The following is a 26,969-nucleotide window of genomic DNA, read 5'->3' as shown; positions in this document are numbered from 1 at the left end:
TTACAAATGTTCAGTGGTAGCCTCACATTAATTAAAAGTCACAATGCACACACATACTGTAGCCTTGAAGATGAGAAGTTACATCTGCACCAAAGGCTTAACTGATGTTGTTGTGACATACTGAAGGGCCTCACGCTTGATGCTCATACTAGCTATGAGTTGGGCCTTCTGAGCTGCATGGAAACACTGTTTGAAGTTTATTTTAGAAAGTTTTACTAAAGACTGACTCCTTGTGCTGCAAGGAATCACGAATCTCATGAAAAACACATTTTACAACTGAGACGTTTCATTTCAACTTCATGAAAAATGTTAGTTTCTGTGTACAAAGCTGTGAACCTTCACTCTTTTTCACCTCAGGGGCTTTGCCTCTTTTCTGCAACTTTTTTAGTTCTGATGCAAACACCAGACATTACTTTCACTGAGGTGGGAGAGCAGCTGAGGAGTCTCCCCACTGCGAGTGCAGTGGGCCATGATGGCATAATTTCCAGGCTGCTTAAAGCGTGTGCTGGCCAACAAGCAGTGCTCTTCATCACCTCTGCACCCTACTGAATCCTCGACTATGAGGAGGGAGGAGGCGGCGTTCCCATGGTGGAAAATGCGAATGGTCCCGGTGCCTGAGAGGGCAAGCGTTAGTCCTTGATGAGCAAAAGCCAGTGGCACTAACTCCTCAAATAATGAAGACCTCTGGGAGGCTCAGGATCCTGGTGCAGGGATCTTTGCAAACTTATTCTGACTGAAATACTTCTATCCAGCCATAAGTGACAGTGAAAACATATATCAGTGTCATTATATATTCAAATATTTGTATAAAGATTTTATTGTTTTTATATTTTGCATTTCTTTCAAACTTCATTTTGGTCCACTGAGCTCTACTGGTACTTCTGCTGCGGTTTTACATCCTTAATTTGCCTTTGTCATACTTGCCTCCATACATTTCTAATCAATATGTTAAGCATTTAAAATGATGGATGGCTGTGGTTATTTATGTAACATGTTCCTGCATCCTTTTACAGTTCAATTTTCCCATATGAGTGATTAACATTTTAATTCATTTTGTCATTAAAAAAATGTATTAATAAATCAAAAAGGATCAGATTTTCTGAGTCACAAAAACTTGTGACGATATGAGAATTAAATCTTGGAGGGAAATGAATTAAGCCGTACAATGTTACTGATTAGCATCTGAAGAATTTGAATGGTATCGCAAAGCAATTCAAAGACTCCACAGAAGAAATGAAGACGTGCTCTTCTGTTTACACGCTCAAATTTGTGTGGGGTCATCAAAGGAGATGTCACTACCAGAGCCTGTGGAGGATGCTCAGAAACCACTTAAATGTGCTGTGCTTAGCATTAGTCCAGGACACCCGGTGTTTTAGTATGAATAAGATTTAAATGATCACACTGTGCTGTTATATCAGCACCCAGCAGCACAGCTCACATCCTTCCTGTGTCATTTCCATCAAAAGACATGTTGCCAAAGAACATGTGCAGCGTTTGGAGATGAGCGTCATCAAAGATGAATTAGAAACATCAGACGTAAACTGTAGATGTGATTGGGACAGTAATGATGGGACACTTTCCATGGCCATTAAACTGGTTGTCAAGCAGATGTGGTCATGGCTTGTCAGTGTGTCGTCACTGATGATTATTTGAGAGAAAATGTCTTCTCGGTCTTTTATGGGGCCAGAACAGCGACAATTAAATTTTGGCATTGAAAATAAAATTTGGCATTGAAAACAAAACCTGAACTGAAAAAGGAAACATTGGCATTGAAACACTACTGGAAAAACTGCATTGGCACTGAAACAAGTTCCACTGAAAAATAAAACATGGGCATTAAAAAATGACAATGTCATTATATTATTTAGAGATTTTTTGCATTATGATGTGTTTTTCAACATCAATCTTCAGATTTTTTTCTTCATGTTTATCTTTTTTCAGTGAGTTTTTTTTATTTTATTTTTTTTTAAAAATTTTTTACAATGTCAGTTTTTGTTCAGAGTTACTGGTTTTCAATTTCAACTTTCTGTCACTGTTTTGGCATAGAGAGGAGGGCTGGGCCTACTTTACCCAGTGTGCTTTGTGGTCTGACAAAGATATCTGAGGGCTATGACATCATGGTATGGAGATTTTGAGCCAGACTTGTAATTTTTGCTCTTGAACTTAATATGTCACTTTATTAAGATTTAACATTTTTTCAGTTGAGAACCAAGTAACCATGCAGATTCCCAATATGTGGTCAGTTTATCCAAATAATACCTTGTTTGTAAATCCGCTGCAACGTATTCGGCAGCAGATTTACCCTCTGCTCTGCTGTTAACCACCAACTGTCAAATAAATGACAAGAAATGGGTCATTACTGTCAAGATGGAAGTCAGAATCCTCCAGTGCTACAGAAGGCTGTAGACAGTACATTGCTATTTGGCTCAAAATACAACTGACTTATACAGTTGTATATTCATAATAGTGCACTCTCCTTGAGTGATCGAACCCATCATCTAATTTGCATTGTGACTCACGCATTCTGTTTCCAGTGTGCTGAAGTGGAAAGCATGGCTCAACAGCACTGCAGCAAACATTTACACTACATTTTATTCCACGATGGTGGCATTATCTTGGATTGAAGAGACTTCCCTCCACATCCATGCTGTTAAAAAAAATGTCAAACAGCAATTAGGTTTACAAAATGTCCAGGAGTGATAGACAGTTTCGCTTAGGGATGGTGGTATCATACTTCCCTCACACTGCGGTTTAAACAAATCTCATCTCCACCACTTATAGTCCATGTCTGAGTCTACTTTGTATTATTAGAAGTCAGGCCCTCACTCCACAGCTATGGAACAATCTCAGTGAGGACAACACAACCACTCCCTTCCCTTGTAAACTTAAAACTTATCTCCTCAAGAAATACCTCATGTCCCCTGCTCCCACTTGTATCATCCCTTTCTGCCACATCCTCCTGCCAATATGCTCCTGTCTAAATCTGTAGATCCTCACTATCTAGCTGTTCTTTGTCTAATTTCTTTTTGCAGAACTTTTCTGACAGAGACAGATCCATTATCGGAGCATGATCAGCCTGAGCCTGAGCTAATTTCACTGCTGCCCTCATCATAATTTGCTTTGGATAAGAGCAGGTGTTAAATACCTTTAATGTAAATGTAATGTGAGTGGAAGTGCTTTGGTGATTTTTCTGTCTACAGCGGTGCCAGTTACCAAGCAGAGCATTTAGTGGCTTAAAGTGGATTTTGATGGGAGTACTCACAAGGTTATTTCACATCATCTTTGAGGATATGAAGCATAATAATAATGCAGTTTTATGGTCGGTACGGCTATACAGTACAAACTTAAGCTTAACAATTAGATCTTTGGATTCTCCTGAATAATTTCATGAACTTTTTACAACCTCTAGTTTGTGTATGGATGGCTCACTGCCTTAAAGTACTCCACCCAAAATCTATCTTTAGAGTTTCAAGCGCTCACCCCCCGCAGGCTTCAAAGGCGGCTCTTACATGTTTGTGTTTTTTTTCTTCGCTAACAACAGCAGCAGCTTGAAGCTGTGTCAGTTTCAATGGATTCCAAAGTTTTCACAGCCAAAAAAAAAAAAAAAAAAAAAAGGATCAAACATCTATAAAATATCTCAAACTATTCCTGCAGCATTAAAGATTTCTCCGCTGTTCATCCATATGCTCAGTGTTGTTCTGTAATGCTATTGTCCTTCACAAAGCTCTGTATTTCCAACAGACCCAGTGTATTTAGCCAGTAGAAAAGACTTTCCAATAAAATATTAACCAGCTGTGGGGGGTGTCTATGTCAGACACTAATAAATGTTGCAGTTTATTTGTCCAGGTTATGAGATATCCCTCGCCAAGATCTTTGCCTCCACACCAGGACAATGGAGGTGAATGGATATCCACACACCTGAGTTTTCATAAGGATTTATTCTTCAGTAGGAAATTCTCCCCATGAAAACAGTGTAGTCAGTGTTATCTGTGGATTATCCATTTACCTCCATTGCAGTGGGTTCTGACTCTGGAAATAGATGTTGCTGTTTTGTATGTACTGTATCTTCAATACTGTCAGCAGCGCATATTAAATTCTATTCACCTCCACTGTGTTGGTGTGGAGGAAGAAATCGCAAAGACAAATAAAACCAAAACTACTGGATAGGTAAAACCATGTCCTCCAAATTAAACAACAGAATACACTGTCAGTCTATTCCCTCAAGAATGTAACTTATATTTATTTTCTGATGATGTGACACTGCTATGGTTAAGGTTTGGTTAGCTTTAGGGAAAGATAATAGTTTGGGTTAAAATAACTACTTTGTAAAGATTAGAAAACATTGTGATTTGGTTTTAAAAAAGTTGGTTCAGGAACGTTTGTCGTCATGGTTACAGTACACAACAACTTTGTTACGGTTAGGGAATGACTGCAGTCATGCTTAAAAGAAACTAATGTTGATTGTTGGTTGGAAATTGAAAACAAGCAGTAATCTCCAGTGTTAAAGTCTGACATTTTGTAGAATCACCTGCCCACCGTGACCTCCTGCCTCTGTGGACTCTGTCGCTCTGTAATAACGTCACAAACAGTTTCCTCCGACACACAAAAATCATAATTCCTACAACTGCTAGAGGTTGGTCTTTGGGCAATTGATAATACGAATAATGCTCTCGTCAGTGTGTGAAATACAGGGGGTCTCAGGGCCCAATATTTAACAACTGGGACTCCCTGAAAATCTCAAAATTAAATTTTCTACACAGTATCTTATCTAAATAGTAAGGTTTATTTTAAGTAACTATCAGTCATTAATCATTTTTAAAATAGCGCAATAAAAATATATTTTAATCAAAGCATTTACAGCATTTGAATACAAATTGCTTCATTTAAAAATAGAGTGTAACCTACAGTGTTGCTGTCACACAGCACAAGTTGCCAAGTCACCAGGAAATGCTGCTAAATGTGTAAGCTACCACATAGGTGCTATCTGTTATCTGTGCCAGTGTTAATGTGAGCTTGCAACGACAAAGAGTAAACAAATCACACTCAAGGCACATTTTGTTTTCTCTGCCAAAAAGTTAAGAAACAGCAGAAAAAATACGAATGACGATGAACAGGCAGCTAACGAAGAATAGTGCTTCGGCTGCTAGCTTGGATATGATACCGATGCTGCTCCCAAACAGGGCGCGCCCGAGCAAGAGAGCAGCTCCGATGTGTAAGAGGCTGTGGCAGGCGTAGTTGAAGGTTCCCCCGATAGTGACTGGAAACTGCGAGGTTCGTCAAAGGGCAAAAATGATAACTTAAGCGGAAATATTAAAATGCCACAGGTTTACAATGCAATGGATACACCTAGTTATGTTTTCTAACAAAAGATGTAGTAAACACTGATGCTCACATTTGTGCAATTAATTAATACAGAGTAATTAATTAATACATTTTATCTCTGCACAAGTCCATATGCAAAATTAAAGTCCTTAAACAGTCCCTATATCACAGGGCAAACAAACAAGTAGTCCAATTTATCACCTTGGGATATTTTTGCCCATTATAACCCTGTTACTAAAAATGTTCCTTAGTATTATTAAGATAATACAAGGTGATTCTCTCCATATTTATTATCATATTATTAACTTGTTATTACTGAGCTACTACACGTTATTTTTTATCATTAAATCATGGAATAAAGTTACCAATACATTCTTGAAAGGTATTTCACAGTCCACCATGATGTATAAGAGAAGTACATACTGGTTGCCAGACCTTTTCTATTACAATATTATGGGATGTTATGACTCAATCAGACTACTGAACACGCTCAAGACACTGAGGGATTTAAAAAAAGAATGATACGGTCTCATTTCAAGCTGGGCGGACCATGAGTTATCACTGTAAACTGAAGGTGGGGATATAATGAAGTAGGGAGCATTTCCATGATAAACATCATGCTCCTTGACACACATTTGAATACCACTAGGTGTCTGGATATCATGGGAGCAAAGCATCTATCTCTGAATACAGATTTTTCAGCAGGATACCGCAAGGAGAAGGACAGCTGAAGGGCTCACAAAAGTCACAGTCAACACATCTAAAACTGGTTTAGTATCTTTAGAAAGAGACATTTGAAATAAACAACCTAGAAATGAGGGATACTCTTGGACATTATTTCTTCATTTTTGCTCAAAATAATTCAAAATCTAATGAAAAAATGGTTTGCAAACATGAGCATATGGATATGACCAAAACCTCCTTTGTTAAATTAGTAATGACCGTGTAGTGAGCAATGATATTACACGCATGTCAGAAAATGCGGTGACACCTTGTCGATGATAAATGCCACATTTGAAGAGAAATATATCAGCAAAAGAAACCTACACTTCTTTAGCCTCCTGACAAGATGAGCGGAACCTCAGGAACTTTTTGCACCATATTCCTGTGATTTACTATGCTGCTTTAGGAATTTCCTTTTTTCATTTCATACTCGGTGTTTTGGTTTCACTGCTATTCGGTGTATGTGAAGCTATCAGCTTTCATCTCCCTGCACCACCTCTCCTGTCCCCCCAGAAACCCTGACTGGCTTTAAAAAAAAACACTCTAATATTTCCCACTGCATTCATTTCACATTTCCTCAGTATTTTGCGATAATAAAACCCTTCACATCAAAGCACAGACCCACTTTTAAGGTAAAGCTGAGTTTCCTCTTTTGCTGCCCAGAGCATAGAGTTGAATCAGTGCAGACAATTGGTATAGAGTTTCCATTGTATGTGTATCAGTTCACACTTTCTGCTGTTTGAAAAGGGGAGCACATTTCCCATCCTCTCCACAGAAGTGCTGGACCATTTTCAGACAATCCTAAACCAACTTGTAGAGAAAGAGAAACAGGAAACATCCTCACCATTATCTTTCAGCCTCCAAACACACAGGTGGGATCGAATTTCTGACTGCGTTTTTGTACATTTCATAACAGAAATCTGGTAAAGTCAGCTTTAGCCTCTTTCAGAAGTGCACCTTGTTGCATAAATGTGCTTGCAATTTTTCATACCACTTTGAATAAAGGTCACAACAGTAATCTGTGTTGAATCCAGAACAATAATCATCACATCATTAGTCTCTAAATGCTCAAGTTTCATCCATAAAAAAATGCCTACAGTATGAATATCTAACAAAATGCTTTACATACAATATGTGACCTAATGGGAATTAAATGAGAGTCACAACCTAATGTCTTGACATTTTAAACTGTGCTCGGGCACTGTTGGACTGGAGGCGATAAAATACCAGAATGCTATTTTCTGTCTAAGAAATGATGACACTGATGAGAAGCTTTATTAGGGGGTCTGCAAGGTTGATTAGACTAGTGAGAAGTGGAGGTTGAGCATACAATACACTGTATTGATCTGGGACAGCTGGTATAAATGGGCTAACAGGGCTAAGCCCTCCCTATTTTTTACATTAAAAATGAGAAAATTATTGTAGAACAATTTTGGTGGACCCTAGTGCAGCAACAGCACCAAACAGTCACAAGAAAAACACAGGATATATCTAAATGGGCTTATTTATTCATCCCAAAGACAGTAGCATCAGCTTCCATTCATCTTTGTAGTGTTAAGTGAGTGACAGGCATTGTGGCACACCCCCTTGATTTGCTGATCATTTGGGCGAAATTCATTCAGCTCACAGGCTACTGACTTTTGAACAATGACAGTGGACATACAGAGTAACGGTACGTACAGTGAGGTGCCACTTGTGTGAGAGTGAGAGGGGGAAGTGAGCGACTGTGGTAATGGCAGGCGTTAGTATGAATGAGGTGGATTATTTACTTTATCATCCATTTTCTTTGATGTCTTTGGAGGAAAAATTGGAAGTGAAGAGACAGGGAACACATTGACCCAATGATGTTTAGATAACACAAAAGGACAAATGACAAAATCGCAAGTTTTGTGTTACGTGGTTTCAATGAAAGGACTGGCTAACGGCAGGTAGTTAAGAATTCACTTTTCTGTTTCTCGTGCTTGCTTTTTGGAGGAGACATTGCTTTGATCCAACAAGGAATTGTGGATTTGAAACATTTATCCGACAAAATTAGGAAACATGAATGCAGTTACAAGTCACATTGGAAATAGCATAAAGCTATCAATTTTGGGTAAATTTAACATTGCCTGTCAACTTGATGTGGACCACTTCATCGCTATACAGAGACACAATGAGCTGGTAAAGAAAAACAAGCATTCACCATCACAGATTGAGGACTGTGTTGTGGGATACACGAGCTAGCTCTGCAGGGGTCCGATGAATCTCTGACTTCACTCCAGTGGGGCGTGTTTCTGGACCTTGTTGACCACACCCTTACACACACTTTGTGCACTACTATGCCCATCAGTTAAACCTTATCATGCAGCAGTCCTGCTCATCTCTTACACCCAGCAGAATATTTTTGGTCAACATCTCAGCTTATGCAACATTTTTCTCCAAGTCCCCCAAAAGAACTGCAGTCCTGGATGAAGTGTGTTGAGGATGAGGATTCCAGTGTCAGGACAAACAAGGAGGAACTTTAAAAGCCACGCCATGTTTGAACATCAAGATACTTTGAAACAGTGTTCTGAAAAAATCTGGAATGATCAGTCTTTGGACAGTGTGTCAATCAAACAAGCCCGCGGCCTGTCCGCATTGCTGGGGGATGTGAACTTTCTTTTCTTTTTATCTTTTTTCCACTCTGCCCTCATGCATGTTGATATTCTACAGAGCTTTCTTCAAAAACGAACCATAGATTCTCTCCAAAAACCTAACAGACCCTGGAGAATTTTTCCTGCTCCATAGCTGAACTGAAGGACAAGCTGACCACAGATGACACCCAGCTACATCCAGATGCAGACACAGCTGTTGCTACAGCAGGATGTGGCAGTCTGATAATCTGTCAGTAGCCAAACAGTGCTGTGAAATAAAGATAGAGCAGTCAAAGGCTTGCTTTGAGAAAGCCTGGCACTTACTATCTTTTGAACTTATTTACACTGAACTGTTTCTGCTGTTTAAGGCCAGTTTCCCCAAGAGTTTGCAGCATTAAAGTCTGCAATGTCACTTTTGAAGATGGTGACTGAGAACAATCTTCAGAGCACATTTTCTGAAACATTGAAATTAATGCAAATAGCCATCACAACTCCCATGACATCGACAGAATCAGAGAGGTGTTTCAGTACACTTAAGAGGATCAAATAATTTCTCCGAAGTACTATGGGACAGGATAGGCTGAAGGCACTGGTTATTCTGTCCATTCAGCAGGACTTCATCCAAAAATCACCGGACTTCAATGACAATCAATGATGATTAACCTTTTGCATCCTGGAAAGGTCGTCCATGTGAGCTTTTCTTCAAATAAGGTAGGCCAAAGCCTTTGGACCTCTTAAAAGACCATCACAGACCTGCCTCTCTTCTATAATGATTATTTTGCTGTGGTTGCCAAATTGTTTCATTCGGGACACATTGTGTTGCAAAACGCCTGATAAAAACAGTTGCAGTATCAATTGGCAGTCGCTACAGCTGGAACATGTTTTGTAGTGCAGCCCTAGCTGGACCCACAAGTTCTGTGGGTGGACCCTTTTCTGACACTGTGGGCTACATGATAGAGTTTCTATTCTATCATGTAGCCTATCATTTCATCATTCTTGCATATTTTGCTTTTGTTAAAAAATGGCACGTGCTAATGTGTACAGAGAAAAATAGTCAAATGGTGTGTGTGTGTGAGAGAGAGGGGCAAGAGAGATACAGAGATTTTGGCATCAGGCCCTTCTTGTGGGTTCTTCTCTATAGCATTGTTTTAGAGCACTTGCTATAACAAGGATAGAGTGTCATTGCTGTAACTTGGTATCTCTGATGTGATGCTGCTGTTGCTGCAGTGTTAACTATTGATGGGCATAATGCATTTCTTAGCCCACCTACCCAATATCGCCACCAGCCTGGGAACTTCAATCATTAATTATTGGAGTTAATAGTGATTAGATTAATGTATAATGAAAATAATTGTTATTTGCTAATCCTACTTAGAATGATAGTCCATTCTTCTGTCCTCCACTTTGGTCAAGATGAAAATATCTTGATTACCAGTCTGTCTGTTTACTCTGAAATTCAGTGTCCCTGCAGGACCTGATTTGGGTGACTCCCCCGTCTTTCATCTAGGGCCAGCAATTAATTTCTACAAAGAAATAGTCCTCCTTAACAATGTTGACGATGAGGTCTGTGAATTGAGTAATGGGGATATTGTTTCTGACTGTAGAGCTATTTATTTTGTTTTTATCTGTGAGCACCACAAACATAATTCCATTCACCTGCACAGTATTGTGTTTTTTGTAATTAAATACTAAATTGTAACAGTAATAGTAATTGTATAGTAATTTAAATACTAAAAATCCTAACTCTCACTGTTAGTAAGATGTTTGAAATGGAACCAGGCTGCCAGTGTTGAGGCTAAATGTTTTACATGCCCATCCACCTACTCATCCTCCACCCTTTTTATTTTGCTGACCCTCACTTGGCTCTGAATGTTGCCCTTGAACATAAATCGCTAGTGAAGAATAAATGCATATCAATGTAATTTGTAGGAGACCGGGCTGCAGTAATCCATACAGGCAGCCATGTGAAGATTCATAGCCTTGAATTATTAACGCACCACTTACCATCACATCCTATCTAAAATGGACTTTGCTAGGAGAGTGGAAATACTGATGGCCTTCTTATTGTTTGTTTATCAGGAACTGTTTACTAGCTTTCTTCTTCTGTTTATTACTTTATATTTTCAAAGGCGACCACAAATGTGTCAATCTGTTCAGTTTTTTTGCAGAAATAATAATCTTTCTGACCTGTGGAAATAAAAAAAAATCTAACATTTTTTGGAGTTTAACAAGCTAGGATTGATGTCATTTAGAACCACACACTTCTAGTCTAAAGCTACACCGACCAGTATGTTGTTTTCTTCCAAAATGCTGCTGTGATTGCTAGAGTGACTACTTCCAGAAGAAACACTATAAATAATTTAAAGGGGAGCTATTATGTTTTCTAGCACTATATTTTTATTCTGGGACTCCACTAGAGCAGTTTTGCATCATTCATTCAGTCCAATCAGTTCAAAAAACACCTTATTTATCTTATACTGGCCCCTTATGCAGCCCCTCCGTTAAGCCTCTGTCTCAAACAGGCAGTCTTAGCTCCTGTCTCTTTAAGGCCCCCCTACTAATGAGCCCACTCTGTTCTGATTGGTCAGCTTTCCGTAAGCCTGTGACGGGCAACATCAGAGTTGTGTTAAGTTACTGCTGATGCAAACCCAACATTTTCTGCTTTATTGCAAATGGAAAGCTTTTAAATGACTAAGTAACAGGAGATGAATTTACAGGAAATGAGACGTGTTCCTCACCGAATTAGCATAACTTCTTTAGCGTTGCTTAAAACCGGGCAACACAACAACATATGGAGATATTTGGAGCTTTTTGGTCAGTTGCAGGGAGGAATAGCACAAGCAGACACAGACACAGTTATGAAGATGTTTGACGAAGAGCTGCAGACAACCAGCACACCTCCAACAGGTAAACTACATTTTTTACTTTGCCCTGCTGTGTAATGGAAAAACACTCACAGCGTGCCAGCTCGACTCCAGTCATGGCTCAGCGTGACTACCCCTAAAACAATAGAAAAATACTATAATGTTAGTGGAGCAGAGCAGTGAACTTGTGCTTTGTGTGGAGCAGATGACCATATATAGAAATCAGTCACGAGCTGACGTCAGCTCAGGCTGAAAGCAGAAAAAAACGCTGGCATTCAGAGCAATCTGAAGCGGGTGCTTTTTGCTCATAGTGATTACTTCTACATACCTTTACCTCATTATTTGACACTTCATCCACATTTAATATGAACCCCCGACATTGTAACATTATATATATATGACTGAAAATAAGGAAAAGCATCATATGTCCCCTTAAATTCACCAGACTTAATGATGAGTGTCTCTTGGCATGTCTGTACTGTGGAAATCCCAACAGATACAACCACTTGGCTTTTATTACCAAATAAAAGCCTGCAGTCTGATCACTGACAAGCACAGTTTTGCTATGTGGATGTGAAATTGAACCCACTGAGAACAAAAATGTCTTTTTGACTGGGGACATGATTTATTCTTTAATCTGAGCAGTTTCCTTCCTCCTCACAATTGTTATCATCAGCACAAAAATTGTGAACTTTCCTTCCTGCACACTTGACAACACCTTCTGGGGTGAAACATTCACACAACAATCTTCTTGTTTGTTAAAGCTCAATAGGCTTCAACAGGCTTTTATTAAGACTACAATACTTTTTCATAAAAAAAAATCAAAGCTAATAAAGAATTAACTTCAGTTTTTTTTCATGATAACAAAGGGCTCCATTCAGAACAACATTTTCATAACTGAACTTACACCTTCCAGTTACAACACACAGCACAATCTTTTCAAGATGGGTAGCATGAAACCATAAACAATATATTATTGGAGGGAGATTGCTAAAGAAATTGTCCATGATTGACAAAAGCTCAAGAAGAAGCATGAAAAAGCAAAGAGGTGTTAATGTTGCACAAAGCCCACAACACCGCAACCAAAACCTGATGCAGCAGGTTTTCCATCTATAGTATCTGTCAAATCTGATCCCTCCTCTTCATGGGGAGCCATTAACAAGCCTTAGTATTTACTCTGTGTTATTCAATCCATCCATAGGGTGTCTTGAAATACTCAAGCTACTACTACTACATACTGCTGCAGCCACACTGCCTTCAATGTCCCCCAGTTCTCCTATATCATTCATCTCCTGCTCCTGGTAACAGGACTGTAAAGGGAAGTAGACCCGCTCTTTGCTCTTCTCTCCCTGGATAAGGTTTGTTGGTTGTTCTAGCCAGTCTTTTCTCCACAATGGGAGAATCGTCTCCCCACAAACACCAAATTAATTAGAGCAGCTACAGTAAGCTGCCACCACCACCTCCATGTTCTGTATTAAACTCAACTCAAAACCCACTTTGTGACTAATTATTAAAGACCCCCTCTGGACATGTTTTATGACAATATTGAATAATAATTTGTGTCTGATATGTTTTTTCCTGAAAAAAGGTTCAATTACCTTGTTAATTTCCTTAAAATTACATCTACTCCTTCTTTCTCACAGAAAAATCCAGAATATATGAATACAGTATGCAATTATTTTTTATTTTAAAAGTTTAACAGTTGAATAAAACATGTCTCCTACCTCACTAAAAAGTCCATCATTCAGTGTTTGTGCACTGGAGGCTTTAAGTTTCCACATCACACTTGTGTAAGTTGCATACTGAATCATGATTGGCTCCAAACTAGTGGCTGGTATGTATGTACACACATTAAACTCTTTTAGGTGAGCGCAGAAAATTTCCTCCTTCAGCAGATGAATGTGAAAACAGTCTTCTAGTGTCAAACTCTGCACATACATCATTCTGCTAAGTGAAGCTCAAACATTAAACAATAAGAAAACCGCATTTTTGAGTGGAAAGGGCCTTTAATTTATTAATATACCAGCAACTCATGGTCCACTCCCTACTTTTTCTAGAGCTTGAGGACCCAGTCTTCAGAGCACTTTTTTCTGAAACATTATAATTAATGCAAATAGGAGACCTGTGCAAACTCCATCTGCTGATAAAGACTGTGACATTGAAAGTTGCTGATAAAAGTAGGTGCACCTTGAGTTAAGATAATGTTGTCAAACTACTATTCCCAAGATCAAGAATGAACTTTTACGCAAGAAAGACTAACTACAGTGCAATATAATACACAGTCGTACAGTGCGATTGAATTATAGTACTGACAATAAACTATTGTGTCTTGTAGTATATTTGATGTAGTACATTTGATAAAACACATTTTAAGCCTCTATTGTTACATATTATGAATTTCAGATGGTACATAATCCCTCATAACATCATTCATTGTTGATTATAATGCAACTGTATAGTATAATAGGGATTTTCTATAGTAATTTCTAGTTACTGTATTCATTGTTAGACTTGATATGACAATGAGTTGCTCTGGTTGTACTTCAGGGCTACATTGCTATTCACATGACCTCTGTCAGACAAAACACTTTCTCATTGATTGTCCTGTTGGTTTGAGATTACGCAGTGGGGTTCAATAGATTTTCAGCAGCACAGGGGTCATGAAACTCAATCAGTGCTGTTCTACAATTGCAGACTGAGTCATTATTGTACAACGTTTTGTTATTCATACTCTATGATTAGACAGAACTAAACCTTTTGTACCATTCCAGTGATGGAGATAGTTGAAACGACAATGTAGGGTTTGAATAATTGACACACATTTTGATGCCGTAGTATTTATCAGACTAACGAGAAACAGCCTAGTTCTTTATTTATTAATGGTTACTTGGTTTGCTTTGGTTTCATTCACTTGAAATGTGCTTCCCAAATAAAGTTTTCATATTATTACTAAAAAGATGCTGCAAGTTAGACACAGAATCGCTGAGGCTTAGCTGGATTTATAGTTGAAAGTAGATACCTAATACATAGGTTTTGTTCACCGTGTAGTATCAGATTCCTCCTGTTAATATCAGCGCAACACTAGACAGATGTCGGCTGTATCAAGGTTTAATTATAATCCCTGCTATGAGCAATGGTGGGAAAGTCCATCCTGTTTCATTACTGAATATGGGACTATTCAGTGCAATCGCAGTATTTATGTTGTTTCATTAGAGAGCAGCAGCTTTGCTAGATGTGTGTAACTGAAAAGGAGAAGATGCATGTAACTGAGCCTTTTTTCAGCTTGATCCATGTTGTTGTTAATATTAGCAATTTCTAATGGCATCAAAAACCAGTCTCAGTTGTTGCGGTCCCTACGTAGCATCTCTGCATGTACCCTTTAATCATCTTATTGAACTGCTGTATTTTCTTTGATAAATTTGAATTAATAAATGAACATGTTTTGCCTTCAATAGTGCTTATATACCTACCTTACACCTATATATAATACATTTCATTTGTTCAGAGCAACAGATGAAGATTCAGTGCTTTTAATGTGTGAGTGAATTGTTTTGTAAGTATATTATTGAGACTAATGTATCCCTATAAATACAAGAAATCTACTTTATTTGCACATCTCACTTTTATTCACTCTGAGTGCGATATGACCAAAATCTCATAACCTGATATAGATCATTTCATATCCAGATAACGATACATATAACGATATAGCACATTTTCTGTAAATTCAATAAATAATTAGTTTATATAAAATTACCACATGGAAAGGCCTATTTCTTCTACATTTTGAATTATATCTTGTACATCTTTGTGACTCTTTTCCATATGGTGTGCGTCTACTTTTGTGCCTCTCATCTGTACACACTCTCCGTACTATTTGACATGATTCTTGTGTAGGTGGTAAAAGAGGATAGTGGTTTTTGAGTCTGTTGTGGGGACTGGTCTGCAGCATAATTTGCAGAGTACGTTTATCTGGTCCGTGTCAGACTTTTTATACCCAAATCTTGTCCGTGCGACAGAAGTAGCTCTTTTATGTATGAGCTCCACATTTTGTCGTATTACCCTGTTCTGTGTCACGTTCACTCTCCTCCATGTTTGTTTGTGCTGCCTTCATGCAAATTTCCTGCCTGCATCGTGGATGTATTATAAGACCTGGATACCGAACCAAAAATGGCACCCATTCAGTCCAACAAGAATTGCTCAGCTGGCGCATACGCCAAAAAAAAGTTTCCAGATTCCGGGTTTGCTTCCGTGTTGTGCGTCCCACTGAGTATGCGCAGTAGTGTTTCCCTCACTGGCCCCGCCCACGAGTTCCCACCCGGCACATAGACTTTACATTGTGATGAAGTCACGATTTTTAAATTACTTTTCTCGGCTCAAGGAAAGTTTTACAAATATAAGACCTCCATGGATCAAAAATTCATAATAGAAAGAGTCACAATTTACCTTTTTGCAGTTCGAGGTGTCCTGTCAGTTTTTACAGATGTCTCTTTTACAATGATGGGGAAAATGTTTTTTGTGTTGCAGGGGGATTTTTCCGCTGCAATACCGCGAGTGACCACTGGGAAAAATTGGCTGCAAGGCTGAGTGGCAGCGCCCTATCCAGCTCTTATATTACATCCATGGCCTGTGTCCATGCCGTGTGGAAGAACGCAAAGCGTCGTTCAAATGATGAAAAATACTGCCATAAAGAGTGTGATTTGCAACACAACAAAATAGACGATAGAGCATAATATGAAACAATAGACGTTTTTCTATCGTCACAGGATATATATCGTCTTATCGCACAGCCTTCTGTGTGCCATCTGTACTTTTCGCACTGCTATTTAATATATAGCCCTCAACGATCCTCATTTCTCAACACAACCTTTCTGGCAGTGGTTGAGAGAGATGATGACTGCTTAGGTCTTCTTGTGATGCATTGTTCCCGGCTGGCTTCACTGGCACAATACCCAGCATTCACAGGTGTTTTGGGAAATCATTTGTACTGTAATTCTGTTTCAGGGTCCTGCCCAATTTGCTGTGTTCTACAGCACAGTCTCACTTGAAGGCACTTGAAGGATCACCTCACAAAAACTATAGCTAAGATTTGCTGCACATCCATCTCTATGTCTCGAAACCCCCCCCAAAAACAAATCAACACATTGTGACTAGAAGCCTAAACAGCCATCCGGTGTTTGAGACAGCTATGACAGGCCTGTATTGTGAGGAGGGTCTAACTCTGTGCTGTGATATGAACTTCTCATGATTATCTAGCAGCAATTTATTGCAGGACACCACAGATGGCATCAGCATAACCTCCCTGCAATTGTAGAGACAGAAAGCATTCAGAAAGTCTCTGCATGTTCCTGGGAAAAAGTTCAAAACGAAAAGAGGTAAGAAGTAAAGCTAGGGGAAGTGCAAAAAAAACAGTTGCTAATTTCCTCTGAAAACACAGAACCTCCTCTTTAGGAGGACATTCACAGAAATGTACTCCCAACATTTAAAGAAGCATAGGAAAATGGCTAACTTGTGCCCTTTGAAATAAAAGTCTCAATTCCACAAAGTCCGCACTATTAAACTTGTACAGAAGAATGTTTTATGAGACCAACATATAAAATAAACATTTGGTTTATTTTTCCTCATTAGAATGACTCTTGTGCATCATGATGGAAATACGCAGCTTCGGTGCTGTGACCAAATGTGAACAGAGAGCAGCGGTTCCTTTCACCCTCACACTACCCAGGACCCATCCCTTTCAAGCCTCAGCCAAAGCCTGTAGCTGTTGGCCTGGTTTGAGTGTGTCTCTGAGGATCTGTCAGCAGCCAGTCTGCGTGCTGGCAGGTGGTCTGGAGGCATGACCAATATGCTGCAGACAGGCAGAAAGACAGAAAGACCCTGCTGGGGCTCTATGGGACCGCTAATCTGGGGCCAAGTCAGGGTCCTCCAGTGTTGTAGCTCTCAGCTCACTGTGTCACTACTGTGTTTCAAAACTATTATTGAACTCTAAACTACATTAACCTCCAGGCAAGGGCAAACTACTTCAGTCCAACAAACCCAAGCAAGTAAACAACATGGAGTGTAAATCTGAGGTCTGAACTCAATACTGACAAGACCCAAAATGATTCATCAAACTATTTATACATAGTGCTAGGACTCTGGTCTATAATATATGTGATAAAATCATCACTGTGTTGAGCTATAAAGCAATCAGTGGGGCTATTATCAGGCCCAGGAATTCTAAAAGCATGTAATTTCTGGAGGAAAATGACTTACGGGACTAATCTCCCTTCTTTACTGATGATTGCATCTCTGTCATTAGTGAGGATGGATATTTTCACATTGGGCGTCCTGTCATAAGCTTGTCTCCACTCTCCTTCTCACAGTGCAATCTAGTCAGAGTGCAGCTGAAGAGGAGTCGTCCCTTGCTTCTCGCTGTTAGTGAACAGGCTGATAGCTGCATTAATGATCTTTGTACAGTAGATGTGTGCTATCATTAGTTATCCCTACGGAGGACTGTTCTTTCTCTGGCCCATCTGCTTGTGGTACCGGTGTGCTTAACGCACACCAACTAATTCCCGACTCCCAGTCAGAGCTGATGATGGTGTAAGAATTAAGTGTAGCACTGTGAAAATGCAACACAAAAAACAGTCTGTCTGCTTTGGATGGTGTCAGCATTCTCTTCACACATCAGCGCTAACAGGAACAATGACTTTGAGTCCTGAAACTCTTACATGTGCTTCAGTGGGATCATCAGGGGAAGAAGGTGATCACTCAGACTTCAGAATTAATTAGTGATCATTAATTCTAAACCTACACAAGAGAGAGCATGTCACAGTGTGTTCTGGGTACACTTGCTGAGGGATAATTTCCCTCGTTGTGTTCACTTGTTCCTGTCAAAGCGTGTAAGTATTTACATTAGTTATCTCTGTTTGAATTCTTTTAAAGGATAAGGCTGGTAATGTTCTATATCTTTGTTATATTACTGTTAACAAATCTCATGAAAAGACCGAAACCAACAATGAATAAATCCTATTGTTAACCTCAACCTGCATTACCATGAACATGGGCACTGTAATTTATTTTGAGTCAATCCCGTATACACATTCCTGCTGCTGTTAATACTTACAATCCCCAACAAATGCACATTTACTCCAGTTTGAGTAATGTTAAAAAAAGGAAAAAAAAAGGAGACATATCATGCACATTTCCAGGTCTATATTTATGTTCTGGGGCTCTGGAATGTCCTTCAATGATTTACAGTTCAAAAACCTCCTTATTTATCCTTTATGTGGCCCTGCAGTTCAGCCTCTGTCTGAAACAGGCCATTTTAGCTCCTGTCTCTTTAAAAGCCCCCTCCTTATGAGCCTACTCTGTTCTGATTGGTTAGCTTCCAGATGCTGCCCCTCAAAAGACTTCTGCTGGCTGTGGAGGCTCCGTAAACAAACAGTAGTAGTCAGATTTCACTTATTTTTCCCAGTCTCTACTCAAAATATAAACTTCTAAAATATATTCGTACCTGTTCAAGCCCAATCCGATCAGAAATATGTGAGTGAACAACGTGAACAACTTAGCAACAAAGGCTACTGAATGGACGGCTGTTTGTGTGTGTGCGCCAACTGAAGTCATCTTGAAGAGGAAGTAAAGATAACATTGCAAACGAACATATCATAAATAACAGAAAATCCCAAAAAGCATGATATATCCCATTTAAAGTATATATTCCCTACCTATTTTTAAAGGCCTAGGTCCCACAGAAAAATATTGAGAGACAGACTGAAGGTACGGTCACATGACATTTTTGTCGTATTGGCCCATTCACTTCAAATGAAGTCCATGCAATGATAAATTCAAGGATACTTCTCCATTTTCTGTGTGATTTATCAGCCCATTCCTGTGGACTCCCGATTCAGAGTTCATCCTTAATCAACTTTGACTGTGCGAATGTGCACAGTGAGCAAATGGAAACATTAATGCACTAAAAAGCAGAAGTCTTTATTGTTCACCCTGTTTTGTACAATATTGCATTAACAGACTGCAAACCACAGCAATGCTCTCACAGACTGTTTACAGTTATTTATTACCTGCATTGGAACCACGTCAGACAGAAAGCTAATGTCGTTAATGGTCTTTTATGGAATTTGTTGACAATAAGAAAAACATAAAATAACCCCAGCCTTAAACCCATTAATGTGAATGTCAACGTCTCAACTCCATTTACTCTCTGATACTCCACCTCTACACAGTTTATAAATGCACAAACAGCATTGCTAAAAGCCACATAAAGTGAGAGAGTGAGACTCTCTGTGACCTTGCTCCCAACAACCATAAAGTGTCATTATCATAGTTAATTTTAAGCACATTACCTGGTTGAACAATGGCCCATGGCCACAGGGAGTGAAATCATTACTCACCCTGATGCCCAATTCCACATTTTCTCCCCCGTACACCTCCATCCCTTCATCCAGCAAACCTATCTCCTCAAAGTACAGCCTATCCACCACGAAGCAACCAATCAGGGCAGGGCTCCTGAGGGATTAAAGAAGATGAAGATCATAGTTGTTTATCTGTTGCTGTCTACTGCACAGGTAATGTTAGCTTGGCTCAGTTGCTATAGTGACAGCAGGGAAAAGAAGAAGAATGTGACCTTGCACAATATCTAATTTGTGCGTGAATGCTGCATGAATTACCCTTTTAGTGGATTGGACATTTGTTTACTTAATGTCAGGTAAAAATATGCTGAATTAATAAATACTGTTTAACTATTTGATTTGGACTGGCAAGATGCAGTGTTCACTTACTGGATGGGAGCGCTCTTGTTGCCCTTGTGCCACCAGGACTTGGGTGGGTTGAGGTAGCGACACCACAGCTCCCAGTCAAAGCCCTGAGCAGACAGCGGATACTCTTCAATCTCGAACGTGTCATACTTGATGTTATCAAATGAAGGGGAGATTATGCGGGTTCTGTCTTCTTTAATTCTCTGGAGAATGGGTTCAGCCCTTTAAATATGGAGACAGAAAGTAATTCCACTGTGAGTATTTGTTTTGACAGCCTTGTTTTTTTAAAAAAACTATTTCAGGAGATGAATTCAGTTCAATTTATTAGACCAAAAAAGCGTTATTTCCATCTGATAAATGGATGGAAATGATTTCTGGGGGATTGTGGGGAGATAAAAATGCCAAATAAAATGTTTATTCACTTACAAACACTTATTAATTGGAAAAACTAAACAATACATTTACTGTTGTGTGTGTGTATGAATATGTTAATATAAAGTTCTTTATGCTCCCCTTCTAAACACATGACAAACATGTATGACAAGATGTATGACAACTAAAAGAAAGGACATATGTATCATATCATTTCAATAAGTCCATGTCTGGATCAAGACAACAGATCCAGTTTACACATTTAAAGTACAAGTATTTCTTGTGATGCCACTTGCACAATGAGGATTTAAAACCACATTATCTCAATGAAAGTGAAATTTTGGATGATGCTGAGATTCTCATTACAGATTTGAGAGAGTGTGAAGAGTTGTCCAGTGGAGTACTCTTGCAGATTAGTGATTGTTGTGAGCTCACACTCAAAATGCTGTACTTGCTGTAGAGTGAGCTGTAAGTATCATATCATATGAATGGTTTGTCACAGACACAGAATACGGTAGAGTTGCAACAATTAATCAATCAGCAGAAAATTATTCAGCAACTATTTTGAAAATCAAATAATCATTTTAGTAATATTTAAGCAAAAATGCCAAATATTTGCTGGTTACAGCTTCTCAAATGTGAGGTTTGATGCTTTTCTGGTTGTAAACAGAGTATTTGTGGTTTTGGACTGTTGGTCGCACAAAAAAAGACATTTGAAGACGTCACCTCTGGAAATTAAAATACAGCCACTAGAAAAAGAGACAATTTGGAGTATTTGTTTTTAAATGAAATTATTGTCAGTAAACCCACACAGACTGATATGACTCAAGAACCAGTGCTCGTGTGTTGAGCTGTGTATGAGTGACTCACCAGCCAACATTGAACTCAACGTGGGCATCAAACAGGGCAACAACTGGCGCAGTGGCAGCCCTCCACCCGCTCACTCTAGACCGGATCAGACCCTCCTGCTTGGCATGCCTCACCATCTTGATGAATCCTGGACGTTGGCTGTTAGTCTCAGACACAAAATCCTTCAGCTTCTCCTTTAGCTCATCTACAACACACACACACATGAATTTCAACATCTGAAGAGCTTTTGAAGATCCCATAAGAGACAGGTGAGCAAAAAGAGAGCTACTTGTGAGCAAACTTCCACCCACAAGACGCCGTCATGTCCTCCTCTGGTGAGCAGCATTTCATTGGTAGGAAGCCAAACGTACGCACGCTTCATTGCTTTGATCACTGGACCAAAGAGGCAGCTGCTTGAGCCAGCACTGCAGACCTCCACGGGGCTTTACCAGTCATAACGGGATATTGCAATATTGAGGACTCAGTCTGCAATGCTTTTTAAAATATGGGGTGATGAAATGGAGGAATTCCAGCCGATTTAATGTTTGGCTTCAAAGTTTACCTCCATTATTACCTGAGTTATATACTGTATGAGTCATACTCTGCAAGATAAACGAGTCATAGAAAAGTATATTAAAGTTCTCTCCACAAATTATAAGTGGTTGCAGTATGGCTTCTAATATTCTTGAAAATACAATGAATTATTAAGATGTATAGGTTCCCCTTGTGGTTCAACTAGAATCACTTTTAAGCCACGTAAATGAAACGTGGGATGATCACCATATCTTTAAAAAAGGTAAAGGCCCTTTATATCACAACTAGATACTGTATAGACCAAATAAATCTGGAAAAAACAAAATGTTCATCTCGGTGTTTCATCATCCCTTGTATAAATCACCTTAGGCTGTGTTCTCACCATTTCACTTTTAACCGCTGGTGCCTTATAAAGGGAATGGGGAGCGGTTGTAAGTGGTGGTCGTGAAATTGTGCTTTGCCTGGGTTCAGTATAAGCAGTATGACACATTTTATAAAGCTGAAAAAAGTTGGATTTTCCAAATCAACAACACTAGAAAAAGTTACACTAGAGAAGAAGTTAATCTGATTACAAAGTGTATGAAGCCACTGGAGACACAACATGAGACCCAACTTTATCAATTATACAAAATAGGATTGAAGCAGCACTTTTTCTTCAAGTATGTACAGATTCTGTAAAATCCCACCACACACTTGGCACAACAGTATATGGAAATAAATTGATTTATCTTAATGTGAAATGTAATTCATTAAAAAAATTCCAGGAGCCATATTTTCACCTACAGGGCAAACAGCGAATACAGGCTTGTTTGGCTTGAAAGTTAATGTTGCCACCTGTTAGTAAACATGTCTCCAAGCATATTAAATCATGGCACTGCTTATGTAACAGTGAATTTTAATATAAAATTCAAGAATATATAATAACATATGATTTTACAGTAAGCAGTAATTATCTTCACCCATATGAGGAATATCAGCCTGGTTTTTAAATCAATTTCTTCTAATTCACAAGTATAATACAGACATAGTATTGCAAGAATAGACGTAATGCATCTCACATAGTCATACATAAGAATGCACTGTAGATACAAATAAACTACTTATGGTCTTTTAATTTTCATAAAAATTAACATAAGCCTCCTCTTAAGGATATTTATTTCTTTAAGGATTTTTCTGGTATACAAAAATATAACAATGTAACATAATTTCAAGAAAGCATGTGCCAATTTTGAATGAGTCACAAGTCAATATATTACTGAATGCTCACTGTTATGGCTGTTTATGTCAGAAGAAAGAAGAAAATGTTCAGTATTCTTACCAAAACAAACAGACACAAAAAACTCTCAAAACTGTCTGATTACCTCAATTTGTCTAAACATTTCCATGGGCAAGTTTGGGGAAGCTGAGGAAGTAAATACAAACATTTCATAAAAATGATTTTTCAATTTTTAACTCAGTGGATGTTGGTCCTTGAGACACAGAAAAGTACTGATATTTCACACCAGACAAACAATTCTGGGGCTGAATAATCACACTGTATGCTCTATGGTGCATATATGATTCTTCAGTACAATATTTACCACTCAGAACAGTCTGCAGCTCTCCTTGTTAGATATCCAGAACTTAAAGGGACTCTAGGTCATAAAGGCAAGAGTAAAGAAACTCTAATTCAAGTGTATTCAGTAGAAAAATGAGCTTTGAAATCCCTTCACTTTGGATTTTTAATTCTACCTATAAGAAAGCTATTGTAGTTATTCATTTGAGTAGCTGCAGCTGACGTTCTAACAGATTACAGTATCTATAATAATTCCTAACCCATCAATAATTAAGACATTCTGATGTGTGCGTGAATTGAAAATAAGAATGACGATGTGTTATGCCTCATAACAAATCATAATAAAGCACAGTTCATTACACCAGGAATGGCTGATGGCCAACAGTCATCAATCTTTCAGGGAGTGATATCATGATGAAGCTCTGTTGGAAAGCAATGGGCTTTGGGATGGAGCTGGACTGGAACAACAAGCAAACAGGTTTCTAACACCATGGTGCAGTCATGCAGTAAATCCAGTCACACATTTGCAATGTAACAAGTAAACACTCAAGGTTTTTCTCAGAAGATAAAAGGCAAAGCTAATGGTGAGTGGCAATATAGTGAACACGCCATGTAGCTCATTTCTATTCTATCCTCAGTGAGATATGACAAAATAACACTGGGTGAAACTGTGTATAACTTCCTGAATAAATCCACAATAACACACTATGAAACTATTCCTTATTTAAAACTGTTTAAGCCTAACTTGGTTTCAAAATCCTGTTGTCAGCTTCAGATATGTAGCTCTATGCATAATAAAGCAAAGGATATTTTATAGAAAGATGGGATTTTAGTAATTGTTTCCTTTGATGAGGGATCTGCAGTTGCATGATCATTTTGTCATTTGTTTCTGAACTGAGCTTGTGTGTCTAAGGCTCAAAATTTTCCCCTAATGAATGTTCAAATTAGGCAACATTTATCACTATGCAGGCGCTACTGCTTTCACAGCAGATGGCAAATCGGCATGGATTCAGGTCTCACAGTTGCTGTGTAGTTTTCACCACACCACTTGGCAATTTCTCCGTACACAACTCTGCGGTTGTGAAAATCTGTGTTTAAAATATCCAACTGCTACTCTCTTTCTTCCTCCACAATTCCACCAGTCTCGTATCCAAACCCTGGGTCCACTGACAGTTTGTTAAAAACACTTCAAACTCGTTAGTTAAGTTCCAGAACAAATGTGCACTGCATGTATTTTATAGTTGGCGGTACATACTGTAAACTCAGCTTTGTTGGTTTTTGCTGATGTTTTCCCAGCTTTTGTGTGCCCTCCAGCTTTCATTGGCTAAACCTGCAGAGACTGGTTGCTGGATATCAAACTGTTTTTTAACGGTTGCATGGACTTCTCTGGACACCTGAACCACTGACTGAATCCACATTTTGCCACATCACTCACAAAGAGAGTGGAAGCAAGCCACAGGATGTGGACGGGGTTGCAACAGCTGCTCATAAATCCATCACCAAGTTTATGCGTAAGACCTTCCTAAATTTCTGCTAAATACTACCTAGTTTCACACTAGTGATTTACTAAAACCAAGTTGCACTATTAAAACTTAAAAATGTGTTAGCTAGTAAAGATTTTAATAATGTATAAATCAGTTGCAAGGACACATCTGAAGCACTGTCCAATAAAAGGCAACCAACCATGTAAACAGGAAATTACTGTAGCATCACAAGCTGTAACATAACTTCCAAAAATAACAGTTTTAGGGGCCAGAAGATAAAATAAACTTACTTGACTGGACCAATCATCAGCCAGAGATGTGAATGAGCTGTGAATGTGCAAACCTAAAGACCAGTCACTGACCAGGGAACTCCTTCTCATTTGTTTTTATTCTAAATGACTTAACTTGATTATTTAAGATTGATTTTGTTTTGTCAAAATCGACAGAGTTAACAATATGGAGTTTACTTCAGTGTCTTGATCATCTCTCTATTCATGACACTTCAGTTACACAGTCTATGTAACAGCCTGCATAAAATAGTTTTTTAATATTAGAGGTGCATTTAGATGCATATTGAGCTGCTTGAAAAAAATGCTTAAAAAAAGCTAAAAATATAATGATATAGCTAGTTAGTCATTCACTTTACTTTGATTTTTTAAAAATCTTGTATGTGTAATTATGTTATGATGTCACAGATATGCACACTGGTTAGTAGGTGTAAATATTTAGCAACAACTAATCTCTACATAAGAACTATTGTGTGGTGCAACCGAATTTAATTTAGCGATGCCTAAATCTCCACTTAGTCAACATTTAAGTTATAACTAGGCTAAGTTTAAACTTACGAACAGCTCGTGCAACCGGCTGATGATCAGACTAATTGTCAGCTGCTGTAAATGCTTCTTAATACAAATGTCTCTTTCAAAAAAAGAATCTTAATCTAAACTAACTGATTAGTCCATGAACAGAGATATTTTAGTATTTAGTATTTTAGTTTAGTTCTTAAAGTTTTGAAGTGAAAAAACAGCTTTCATGGACACTCTTTTTTTCTGACATTACAGATCAAATAATTAATTGATTAATTGAGAAAATAGTTGTCAGACTGGCCGATAATGCTCCATTAGTTGGAGCCTTAATCACAATGACACTAACTCTTTAAACAAAGGATTAATTAATTGACTGTTTGATGAGCACCTTAAGGACTTTCCTCGATGAGATGAAGCTGACTCAGAGGGCTCTGACAGACAGAAAACTGGCACAGACACCACAAAAACAGATTACATTCTTTCAACTGTCTACCTTTTGCTGCTCATCTCAAAATCCTTCACCCTTGCATACATACAAGACTGCTTGGTATTATAATCTAAGTTAAAGTATGGAATCACAAGTCTTCTGATAGCCTGTCTAATAAGTAGGCGCTTCTCAAAAACCTCTCTTACACAGACAAGCCTTTCTCAGGCCACAGCTTGGGACATTATCCAATTAAGGAGGAATCAGCTAGGTCATTTTGCCCTTCTCTCCCTTGATGGCTACACATTCTCCTGCATACTAATGTCTCTCGGAGGTGAGCTGTGACACTGGTGGATGACTCATGTAAAGCTGTGGATGCCTGAGAGGTTAGCTGACCTCCCTCAACAATCTTGGCGACATCACGGGTCAGCAGGCTAACGACATTTAGTACAGATAAGATTCTCAGTCATTGTGATAATGACAACACCCGGCTCATTGGTGGCAGTGTGACAGAGTGCTCAAGCAAACAGGGTGAAATGCCATCAGCAAAATGTCAATGCGTGACTTGGGTGCCTGAAGGAGCTAAAGGGGACTGCTCCCTCGCTCTCAATTAAGTGATGACACATGAAAGTTTATGGTTTGTGATGTGTTAATCCTTCTGTGCTTTG

The 26,969-nt window shown here is 38.7% G+C and overlaps 1 protein-coding gene across 2 annotated transcripts in view; it reads right to left on the bottom strand.

The window, feature by feature from the left end:
• galnt18b (UDP-N-acetyl-alpha-D-galactosamine:polypeptide N-acetylgalactosaminyltransferase 18b) overlaps window positions 1–26,969 on the bottom strand; it is an 84,162-nt gene that overhangs the window by 16,489 nt on the left and 40,704 nt on the right. For both annotated transcript variants that reach the window (XM_044349778.1, XM_044349788.1), the window contains exons 5-7: window positions 21,520–21,703; window positions 20,302–20,499; window positions 19,915–20,029 (exon numbers count right to left, since the gene is read on the bottom strand). In XM_044349778.1, the coding sequence (XP_044205713.1) occupies window positions 19,915–20,029; window positions 20,302–20,499; window positions 21,520–21,703 (497 nt within the window). The remainder of the gene's footprint in view (window positions 1–19,914; window positions 20,030–20,301; window positions 20,500–21,519; window positions 21,704–26,969) is intronic.

This window comes from Thunnus albacares, chromosome 1, assembly GCF_914725855.1.
Source record: "Thunnus albacares chromosome 1, fThuAlb1.1, whole genome shotgun sequence".
NCBI classification, from domain to species: Eukaryota; Metazoa; Chordata; class Actinopteri; order Scombriformes; family Scombridae; genus Thunnus; species Thunnus albacares.
This window is presented reverse-complemented; position numbering and strand designations above follow the sequence as displayed.